Consider the following 11,753-nt stretch of genomic DNA (forward strand, 5'->3'; position numbering starts at 1 on the left):
GCTTTTAGCAACTAACCGTAAGTCTTTGTAAATGAACCGTCGTGTAGTGTTCATAAAGATTCACGGCACTAAATAGATTTATTGTAAAAATATAATTAATAAAGAATGTTGCAATACTTAGTTTGTATTATGAATGCAATTATTTTATCGCGTAACTTTGGTCAGATTTGAGATGCTTTGACTATATTTTTTTTAAAAAAATAGAGCAATCTATAATTAGTTTAGGATGGAGAGAGCAATCTATAATAAGTACTCTCAACATGTTACCTTTGTGCAACTACAGTATGAGTACAATTTATTGGGCCCGCTTGACTTTGCCCGCATTGGGTTGCGTCAAGCACACCTTTGCTGACTTCACTCCAACCAACCGTGTCAAAATCAGAAAAGGCGTCAAATAAATTTACCAGCAGTATCCATTTGTCATATAAAAACAAAATGGGAAATGATAAAACGAAACGAAATAATAATTGTCTGGAGCAAAAGCAAACTCAGTTCATTGATCACCGTCTCTTCCAGCTTCTGCTGTGTTGGGAATTCGTCTTTGCCGGGCGCGGTGGCTTGCCGGCCGTCTGCAGCCAGCAACCCCTCCGGTCCCCTACCTCCTCCTCGACGCCGTATATATAAGAATTCAACCCGGCCCGGCTCCCCTCCTCTCCTCACCTCGATTGATCGCATATTCACATCCCAAACCCCCGGCCTCTCCGCTACGCGACACCGCGCTCGCCGCCTCGAGGAATCTCATCCCATCCCGTTCCCACCAAACCGATCCGATCGAATAGTCCGCGAGCGACGCCCATGGAGGCGGCGGCGGAGCTGGCGCTGCGCCTCCGGGCGGCCGCCAACGACCGCCTCGCTCGCTACGAGCCGCTGGCGCTCGTCGCCGCGCCGCTCCTGGCGCTCCTCGTCGCGCGGACCCTCCACGCCACGGCCAGCGCCGTCGCCGACCGGGGGCTCGTCGCCATCGCCATCGCCGCCGTCAAGTCAGCGTTCCCCCCGTCCTTCTTGCTTGATATTCCTTATGCCCGCGTCTGCCCGTTGACTGCGTACGTCCAAGCGGCACGCACTAACGTTGCTTGCTCATCTAGCTCTGCTACGCTCTCCGCAGGTTGCTGCCGGGAGTCTCCGGCTACATCGCGGCGGAGAAGAAGAAGGTGAGGACTACTTGTTACTGCTGCTTACCTCATTCTCGTATTTGCACCAATCGATCGAGAAGAGTTCGTGTTTTTTTCCCTGTTCACCGATTCTATTGGTTGACTGTGCAGTGTGAATCAGATTGTTGCAAGTAGATAGCCAGCCACCGATTCTATTCCCCTTACGATAGTGTAAGCAATAAGCAAGAAACTTCCACAGCTTTGCTTTCCGTCAACATATCTTTGACGTATGCGGCTTGAGAAAAAAGATGCCTTTTCTGCTAAAGTGCCGAAGTCCCGTACGCAGCTTCGTTGTCGGCACTGTTCACATGGTCACGGTGCCGTTGCACCTTGCACCACGGAGTACGTCTGTTTTCTTCTTGGTGCTACACTGCTACTGTTAGCTTCTCCTTTAAATCTGGTTGAGTTTCGTGCACGCAAAATGTGTCTTCTGTCCTCGATCAATCTCGTTTATTACTAATTCTGAGATTTGACATCTACATGCATGAAACATGGTGAACTGATTACCCTGACCACTCTTGTGATTACTTTCGTACATGATGGACTGTATATGCTTCCTGTTTACAAACCTCTATTATATATATATATAAATATATTATGTATCAAGATATATCCTTACGATGTCTCTGCTGCTGCTGCTGCTGCTATTGTATCAGGTTGTTGACAAGATGCAATCAGGTGGGGCCAAGAACAATCGGCGAGCTGAGTTGCCAACTATTGGCCTTGCCGAGCAAGTGATAGAGGAACTTGAAACACTGAAAGCCAAAGATGTAGACTGGCAGGGAAAATGCTCTGGCACAGTGTATGTGCACCTCATTCCCACAGACAATAAACTGAAACTAGTGCATCCCATCACGTTCCAATTTATTAGACTTTTATTTGGTCAATATGTTGTAAACTACTCATTCTTTTCATCAAATAAATTTTATTGGTTAACTTTTCTTGCAGATATATTGCTGGAAGTGAGTCTGAGGGTCATTTTCAATTGATAAACAAGGCGTACTCTATGTAAGACTTTTTTTTGAAAGAAAGTACTCTATGTAAGACTGATATTTCCCTTATGTCACTTTCAATCTTGATTGATCCAATGTACGCATACTTCTCATCAATCTCATCTAAGTACGACATTCCTTTCTCAGCTTAAACAGGAAATATATCGAAGTTAGGTGCCTGTGATTGCATTTTATATCTAAGTTTGAGCATGTGTTTTCATTGAGAACACACCAGTGGGTGATGAACGAATTCCAAATCTTTGCTGGTGTTTGTGGAATCTGGAATGTCTTTTTTTATATAATCAATGGTTGAAGTTTCCATGTGATTTTACTTATCTTATTTTAGGCCTTCCACAATCTAATTTAGACTCAGGATCTATTTGATTGGGTTATGGCTATGCAAAAAGTTGTTGTGGGTTATGAGCTATAAAAAAACTAAAAGTTGTTTAGTGAAAGTCACTAAAAGTTTTCTATATATATTTGAAAAGGTCTTCCATTCAAAATCTACTAAAAACAGGTCCAGAGGTGTTTTCAATTTTGCACCGTGAGAAAGCCGGCTTTTTGAAAAAAAAACAGCTAGCTGGATTGGGTCCTTTGGTTTGGCTTTTGGGGACAAAAACCAAACCAAACACACCCTCAAATTCTGATCTGTTATGTTTATTGTGGTACCACATCAATAATACTCTTTTTAAAAAAATAATTTTCCAGGTTTTCACACACCAATCCGCTCCATCAAGATGTATTTAAGAGCGTAGCAAACATGGAAGCTGAAGTCGTTGCAATGACAGCGGCTTTACTTGGCAGCAAAGAAAAATCATCTGGTGGACAAATTTGCGGCAACATGACATCAGGTGGAACTGAAAGCATATTATTAGCAGTCAAAACATCACGTGACTATATGCGATCAAAGAAAGGAATTACAAGGCCTGAAATGTGAGATAATGGTTGATTATGTTTGATTTGCTTGACAAGTACCTTTTTCTTTTGAAAGTTTTACAACCTCCTATCTATGGTGAGAAAAGGTTGTTTTGCACAGGATAATTGCTGAATCAGCACATTCTGCATATGACAAAGCTGCTCAATACTTCAATATTAAAGTGCGGCGTGTACCTGTGAACAAAGAGTTTCTTGCAGATGTGAAAGGATTCAAACGATGCATAAATGGAAACACCATAATGGTAAGCTTTTTCATGATTTTAAGTCACAATGGCCCTCAATGTTCTTGTCCAGTACAGAATGTCGATGGAAACACCACAAAGGAACATTATATATAACGTCTCCTAACAAACTCTTGTTGTACAGATGGTTGGATCTACACCAGGATTTCCGCATGGTTTAATTGATCCTATTGAGGTATGAAGCTAATTATCATGATGTTAAAACATTACTATGTCATATTCTGATTCTTAATGCATGACTTGTTTGTTGATTGTTCATAACATATCTCCAGGAACTTGGGGAACTGGCTTCGCGCTATGACATTTGCTTGCATGTTGATTTATGCCTTGGTGGCTTTGTGCTGCCTTTTGCTCATAAGCTTGGGTACGAGCTCTCTTCATAGCCGTTAGTTTTTCCTAGCCATGCTATTTTACTAGGTATCTATACTTTGAAGGACTTACTAGACAATTTCAGAATGACCCTTCTATTTATTGCAGTAACTTGATGATTGGTCTAACAATAATTTTCTCATTCGGATAAAAGTAAAGTGCTGAATGCCTAGAATTGATTATTTGTAGGATCATAACACGATGGTTCCTGTAGGTTGCAAAATTCTCTTGTAACCCATCCATATGCGCACCCCAACTTGAAGCAGTTCAAATTATTACAAGTTTCCGTCTTAAAACACTTTGTTCATTCAAACTCTCTAAGTTGATGTTTGAGGTTGAGCATTTTTTTTAGATTTGTTTGCCAGCCAACATCTTTTGCTCTATGTAAAAACTTTCATCATTGACGATAAATAAACTTAAAAATTGGTTGCAACTAAATATGATATAGGATAGCCACATAAGAAAGCAATATGTTTAATTGCTGCAATCTGCAATATAATTGGAGTTGAACAAAAGCTTCTGGTTAAAGATCAGCTTGTGACAAATGTTGATAAGTTGTCTGTGTGTTTTTCCCTCCCCTTTTGTGGGACATTGGTTGATTTTTAGAATCCAGGAAGAATAGCAGTATGTCAATGGTATCCATTAAATTTCTTGTTTGCGAACTTTGATTTTCTAAAAATGCTACATTTTTTGTATTTTGTTTTGTGTTTTATCTGCAATATGCAGGTACCCTATTCCTCCCTTTGATTTTTCTGTCAAGGGTGTTACATCCATCTCATCTGATGTTCATAAGTACGGATTAGCACCAAAAGGCACAAGCATTGTCCTGTACAGAAATCATGAAATTAGAAAGGTAAGAAGAACCGTGGTATATGTCTTTACTTTACTCGACCAAATTCTAACATTTTCCTCTCAATATGATTCACTCTGACATCTTGGATATCACCAACAAATTCAGCATCAGTTTGTTGCTGGTAAGCTCTTCCTCTTCTTCAAAAATAAAATGAAACTTTCTTTAATGAACTTATGTCTTTTTAACTTTTGTTTGTACTAAAGTCATACCATCGTTTCTATTATGTAAAACACATAATTTTAACAGCTTAGCAGGTATGAACATGTTGGAAATATATTTAAAAATGGTCTGGAGAAGTTGGATATGCTTCCTCTATCCGTGGAAGTAGTACTTGGTTATTGAAATCCTTGGTTATCTTAACTTGTTGGAGTCTTCTTCAAAAGTTTGAATATCGATTTACAATTGCATTTGTGTTTCCTTGTTTCTTCAGTTACTGAGTGGACCGGTGGCCTTTACGTTTCTCCCACAATTGCTGGAAGCAGGCCAGGTGGATTGATAGCGGGAGCTTGGGCTGCTATGATGTCTCTCGGACTGAACGGTGACAAACTTATTCTGAAATTCCATCAGTGTGTAGTGATGGCTTAGAACCAAATAGTACTTGTGATGTATACCATCGCTTTTCTTGCTTCCAGGCTACTTGGACAGTACAAGCCGTATCATGGATGTTTCAAAGAAAATACAAAGAGGGTAAACTTGTTTGCTTATTATATATGCCTGCACACTGAACTAACATAAGACAAATTCTGACTGTAGCTATGGTTTACCCATATTTGTTATTTATTTATGGTAAAATTGAAGTAGTATTCACGTAGATATTTGTTTTCTACTAGTATGCATGGTCAAATGCTAAATTAATTAGCACACTTGTAAATATTTCTATGTTAAGAACAGATGTGCTTCCTATTGTTGTGACTGGATCATCAAAATGTGGTTAAAGATTTTATGGCTTGTGCAGGATTGGAGAGATCCCAGGGTTGTTTGTGATAGGGAAACCGGATATGACCGTTGTGGCGTTCGGCTCAGACGTTGTCGACATATTTGAGGTGAACGACATAATGTCATCAAAAGGTTGGCATCTCAATGCTCTGCAGAGACCTAACAGGTAAATCCCTAGCTCCAGCTTCCAAGTGCATAGCAAAAGCTATGTATTTAGAGAAGCCTGGCAATCGGTGCTATTTTGCATTCTCGGCTAGCCTGACAATCCTTACCGTTTTCAGCTTGCATATCTGTGTGACCCTTCAACACACGACTGTTTACGACCAATTCCTGAAGGATCTGCAAGACTCTGTCAACACTGTGAGTTGCTCAGAAAGTGTTATGTTGCCTAATGGCTATTACCCTGATCCATTTCCATCGCTAGGAAAGGCCATAATTTCTTATGACGTTTGGCGTCGACAGGTGAAAGCAAACCCAGGCCCGATTAGCGGCGGAAAGGCTCCTATCTACGGCGCCGCAGGGAAGATGCCGGACAGAGGCACGGTGAGGGAGCTGCTCGTGGAGTTCATGGACAGCTCTTGCTGAATTCATTATGGCTTGTGAGAAGAATTTGTTCTTGTACATGAAACTTCTATTTCTTTTTCAACTGAAAAGGCAGAGCTCCTACCATTTGTTTAAAAAAAAAACATTATGGCTTGTGAAAAACAGTCGCAGGGCTGTGATTTGTTGGCCTAGGTATACAAAGTTGTCATTAGGAAAAGCGGGGAAAGTCATTGAGGCGATACAACCACATGTATTCACGATTACAAGAAGTTTGTCCGTATGATTGTATATCAATATCACAGCATGCATACGCAATGTGTCTGGTTATATATTTATCTGTTCCTATAAAACATTGGTTGCATTTCACGCGTACTCACCCCCGTGAATTCTCGGTAAAATAAAGATAGAAATGACTAATAATAGCACATATGTGGTCTCACTACCGGAATCCGGCGCTTTGTCAAGTGCCGCACTCGGCAAAGTCTTGCTCTCGGTAACGATCGCGTTTACCGAGAGCAGAACTCTCGGCATAAAAATACACTTGGCAAAGAAGTCTTTGCCCTTTGCCGAGTGCCAAACACTCGGCAAACGACGGCCCTCGGCAAAAGGGCTGTCAGTAGCCGTCCATAGCTGACGGCCGTTAACTTTGCCGAGCATCGAAAGTTGGCACTCGGCAAAGAAACTGTTGTGCCGAGTGTCAACCGGCTGACACTCGGCAGAGCAAGCTTCACTCCTAGACACTCAGCAAAGTATATTTTTTTCTTTTTCCAACCAAACTTTTTGTGGTATGTTCCTACACTATTTAGACCTACATGTACCATTTTGGGATAATTATAAAAGTGTTTTCTATAACTACTGGATTTAGTTCGTTTATTTGAATTTTTTCGGAAAATTCACATTTCAACCGCAAGTCACTCGAAACTTGGAAAACCGTGCATGCAAAAATGATATGCATGCTATTTAGAACAAGTTACGACCGATTTCAGGAGCGGACCGGAAACTTCGAGCACCATGCTCACTGAACATGGCCGTGAACTTGCCATCTAGCTGTTTAAAAATTGTATAAAATACAAACAAAGTCAGAAAATCATGAAACGTGTCCACATGTTATGATATTATATATAGAGGCTGTGATAAAAATTTGAGAATGTTTCAAGAAAGTTGTGAGACACTATATGTAGAAATCTAAGAGAACTACATTGAAACTCTATGATTTCATGTGTAGTTCTCTTATGTTTCTACACATACTGTCGTCGTCCCCGGTGCTGTAGACCGGGACGGCCGAGAATTCAATAACAATGCGGAGCGTGAAGCAAGAGTTGTGGGTAAGTTTTAATATAATATAAAATATGTCGTATTCGTTGCACATTCTTGAAATAATGTATGGATACATCGTTTTTGTATGCAGGATTTCTTCAGATGCGAGGCTGGATACGAGGCTAGGGCTGATGTGGTGGCCACCACGAGCTGTAAGAAGCTTGTCGTGGACATGCACTATGAAGCACGAATCCAGGCCATTGTCAGCTACCACAGCTCCGTCCTTGGGGAGAAGGTGACCAAGCAGCAACCCCGAACCATGTCGTTGACCAGGGACCAGTACCTGTAGATAAAGTCATGCATGTTTGGTACCAGTACTCCATGCATGAATTTAATTTTATCTTCTGATATGTAGTGTACATGTTTACTTTGTAGATGATTCCATATGGGTGCGTCGCACATCCTCTTTGCTGGGAGCAGATAGTGGATAGGTGGTGCTCGCCTGAGTGGGACGAGGCGCACAACGCTAGCCGGGAACGACGTCTGATGATGCAAGGCCCCTCCCACCACCAAGGCAGCCGCAGCCTAGGCCAATATGCAGAAGCATGGGTACATCCTCTTTTTTATTTAGGTATATAGCACTGGATTAGATATTATTTCTAACTATCTCGTTGGTTTTATTGCAGTCGGCGTCACATGGTGGCCAGCCTTGCTCCATCTTCTCGGCCTATGCTATGGCCCATAAGGGCAAGGTGACGTCTGACGTCACCTACAACCCGGATGACGGGCCAGAGGCGTACAACAACCCCGCCGTCTAAAGCCGTCTTCATGACTACACCGCCATGGCGCAGGAGGTCCATGGCCCAGAATACGATCCGAGGACCGAGCAGATCGACCTCGATGTCCTCGTGAGGGTCGGAGGAGGCAAGATATATGGGCAGTACTGGATTGCCGACGGGGCAATTGAAAGTCGCCTAGAGGGGGGGTGAATAGGGCGAATCTGAAATTTATAAACTTAAGCACAACTACAAGCCGGGTTAGCGTTAGAAATATGAACGAGTCCGAGAGAGAGGGTGAAAAACAAATCGCAAGCAAATAAAGAGTGAGACACAAGGATTTGTTTTACTGAGGTTCGGTTCTTGCAAACCTACTCCCCGTTGAGGTGGTCACAAAGACCGGGTCTCTTTCAACCCTTTCCCTCTCTCAAACGGTCACTTAGACCGAGTGAGCTTCTCTTCTCAATCAAACGGGACACTAAGTCCCCGCAAGGACCACCACACAATTGGTGTCTTTTGCCTTGGTTACAATTGAGTTGATCACAAGAAAGAATGAGAAAAAGAAGCAATCCAAGCGCAAGAGCTCAAATAAACACAAGTCACTCTCTCACTAGTCACTATTTGATTGGGAATGATCTATGGACATGGGAGAGGATTTGATCTCTTTGGTGTGTCTTGTATTGAATGCTATAGCTCTTGTAAGGTGTGGGAAGTCAGAAAACTTGGATACAATGAATGGTGGGTGGTTGGGGGTATTTATAGCCCCAACCACCAAACTAGCTGTTTGGTGAAGGCTGTTGTCGCATGGCGCACCGGACAGTCCGGTGCGCGTGCCACGTCACCTGGCCGTTGGATTCTGACCGTTGGAGCTTCTGTCTTCTAGGGCACCGGACAGTCCGGTGGTGCACCGGACAGGTCCTGTAGACTGTCCGGTGCGCCTTCTGGCGCGAGCCTGACATCTGCGCGCACTGTAGCGCATTCAATGCGGTTGCAGGCGACCGTTGGTGCTGAAGTAGCCGTTGCTCCGCTGGCACACCGGACAGTCCGGTGAATTATAGCGGAGCGGCCTCCAGAATTCTCGAAGGTGAGCAGTTCGGAGTTGGAGTCCCTGGTGCACCGGACAGTCCGGTACGCCAGACCAGGGCACACTTCGGCTGACATTTGCTCTCTATATTTGAATCCTTTTTTGGTCTTTGTATTGGTTTGATGTGAACCTTTGGCACCTGTAGAACTCATAATCTATGGCAAACTAGTTAGTCCAATTATTTGTGTTGGGCAATTCAACCACCAAAATCAATTAGGAAAAAGGTGTAAGCCTATTTCCCTTTCAATCTCCCCCTTTTTGGTGATTGATGCCAACACAAACCAAAACAAATATAGAAGTGCATAATTGAACTAGTTTGCATAATGTAAGTGCAAAGGATACTAAGAATTGAACCAATAAATTCTCATAAGATGCGCATGGATTGATTTCTTTATTTTTAACATTTTGGACCACGCTTGCACCACATGTTTTGTTTTTGCAAATTCTTTTGTAAATTCTTTTCAAAGTCCTTTTGCAAATAGTCAAAGGTAAATGAATAAGATTTTGAGAAGCATTTTCAAGATTTGAAATTTTCTCCCCCTGTTTCAAATGTTTTTCCTTTGACTAAACAAAACTCCCCCTCAATCAAATCCTCCTCTTAGTGTTCAAGAGGGTTTTAGATATTAGTTATGAAGAGGTTGTACCAATTTGAAATTTTATCAAAAATAAGATACGATTGAAAAATCATCAATTGAAAAATCTTTTCTTAACTCAAATTTTTTTGAAAATTGGTGGTGGTGCGGTCCTTTTGCTTTGGGCTAATACTTTCTCCCCCTTTGGCATGAATCGCCAAAAACGGATACTTGAGTGAAATATAAGCCCTTCTTACTTTCTCTCCCTATGGTAAATAACATAAGAGTGAAGATTATACCAAAGTTGGAGAGTTGTGTGGAGCGACGGCGAAGGGTGAGTGATTTGATGGAGTGGAGTGGAAGCCTTTGTCTTCGCCGAAGACTCCAATTCTCTTTCAATCTATGACTTGGTTTGAAGTACACTTTAAAACACATTAGTCATAGCATATAAAAGAGATATTATCAAAGATATATTAATGGGCTATGTGTGCAAAATATCAAAAGAAATTCCGAGAATTAAGAATATTTAGCTCATGCCTAAGTTTGTTAAATGTTTGTTCATCTAGTGGCTTGGTAAAGATATCGGCTAATTGTTCTTTGGTGTTAATATATGCAATCTCGATATCCCCCTTTTGTTGGTGATCCCTTAGAAAATGATACCGAATGGCTATGTGTTTAGTGCGGCTATGTTCAACGGGATTATCCGCCATGCGGATTGCACTCTTATTATCACATAGAAGAGGAACTTTGGTTAATTTATAACCATAGTCCCTAAGGGTTTGCCTCATCCAAAGCAATTGCGCGCAACAATGGCCTGCGGCAATGTACTCGGCTTCGGCGGTAGAAAGAGCTACGGAATTTTGCTTCTTTGAAGCCCAAGACACCAGAGACCTTCCCAAGAACTGGCAAGTCCCTGATGTGCTCTTTCTATTGATTTTACACCCTGCCCAATCGGCATCCGAATAACCAATTAAATCAAATGTGGATCCCCTGGGGTACCAAAGGCCAAACTTAGGAGTATAAACTAAATATCTCAAGATTCGTTTTACGACCCTAAGGTGAGCTTCCTTAGGATCGGCTTGGAATCTTGCACACATGCATACAGAAAGCATAATGTCCGGTCGTGAAGCACATAAATAGAGTAAAGAATCTATCATCGACTGGTATACCTTTTGATCTACGGATTTACCTCCCGTGTCGAGGTCGAGATGCCCATTGGTTCCCATGGGTGTCTTGATGGGCTTGGCATCCTTCATCCCAAACTTGTTTAGAATGTCTTGAATATACTTCGTTTGGCTAATGAAGGTGCCCTCTTGGAGTTGCTTCACTTGAAATCCTAAGAAGTACTTCAACTCCCCCATCATAGACATCTCGAATTTTTGTGTCATGATCCTACTAAATTCCTCACATGTTGATTCGTTAGTAGACCCAAATATAATATCATCAACATAAATTTGGCATACAAACAAATCATTTGCAAGTGTTTTAGTAAATAAAGTAGGATCAGCTTTTCTGACTTTGAAGCCATTAGTGATAAGAAAATCTCTTAGGCATTCATACCATGCTCTTGGGGCTTGCTTAAGCCCATAAAGCGCCTTAGATAGTTTGTAAACAAAGTTAGGGTACTCACTATCTTCAAAGCCGGGAGGTTGCTCAACATAGACCTCTTCCTTGATTGGTCCATTGAGGAAGGCATTTTTTACGTCCATTTGGTAGAGCTTAAAGCCATGGTAAGTAGCATAGGCAAGTAAAATGCGAATTGACTCAAGCCGAGCTACGGGTGCATAGGTTTCACCAAAATCCAAACCTTCGACTTGTGAATATCCCTTGGCCACAAGTCGGGCTTTGTTCCTTGTCACCACACCATGCTCATCTTGCTTGTTGCGGAAAACCCACTTGGTTCCTACAACATTTTGGTTAGGACGTGGAACTAAATGCCATACCTCATTCCTAGTGAAGTTGTTGAGCTCCTCTTGCATCGCCATCACCCAATCCGAATCTTGAAGTGCTTCCTCCACCCTATGTGGCTCAATAGAGGAAAC

General features: G+C 42.1%; 1 protein-coding gene across 1 annotated transcript; it reads left to right on the forward strand.

Annotated features, from left to right (window-relative positions):
• The first annotated feature begins 652 nt into the window (after positions 1-652).
• LOC100281847 (uncharacterized) lies at positions 653-6,288 on the forward strand. The gene is made up of 15 exons (NM_001154767.2): positions 653-980; positions 1,106-1,151; positions 1,808-1,953; positions 2,100-2,159; positions 2,852-3,076; positions 3,180-3,321; positions 3,446-3,496; positions 3,594-3,685; positions 4,417-4,543; positions 4,649-4,664; positions 4,974-5,081; positions 5,176-5,230; positions 5,499-5,645; positions 5,761-5,839; positions 5,942-6,288. The coding sequence occupies exons 1-15, from the start codon at positions 796-798 to the stop codon at positions 6,062-6,064; spliced, it is 1,602 nt and encodes a 533-aa protein (NP_001148239.2). The 5' UTR covers positions 653-795; the 3' UTR covers positions 6,065-6,288.
• Positions 6,289-11,753: the final 5,465 nt, after the last annotated feature.

The sequence above is a fragment of the Zea mays genome, chromosome 8 (assembly GCF_902167145.1).
Source record: "Zea mays cultivar B73 chromosome 8, Zm-B73-REFERENCE-NAM-5.0, whole genome shotgun sequence".
Classification (NCBI taxonomy): Eukaryota; Viridiplantae; Streptophyta; class Magnoliopsida; order Poales; family Poaceae; genus Zea; species Zea mays.

What these genes read in the sequence shown, in the direction of transcription:
- LOC100281847 (NM_001154767.2), top strand. Translation starts at nt 796, where the DNA reads ATGGAGGCGGCGGCGGAGCTGGCGCTGCGCCTCCGGGCGGCCGCCAAC. An exon ending in TCGCGGCGGAGAAGAAGAAG is followed by an intron (nt 1,152 to 1,807) that starts GTGAGGACTACT and finishes CTATTGTATCAG; the next exon opens with GTTGTTGACAAGATGCAATC. An exon ending in CCTTTTGCTCATAAGCTTGG is followed by an intron (nt 3,686 to 4,416) that starts GTACGAGCTCTC and finishes TGCAATATGCAG; the next exon opens with GTACCCTATTCCTCCCTTTG.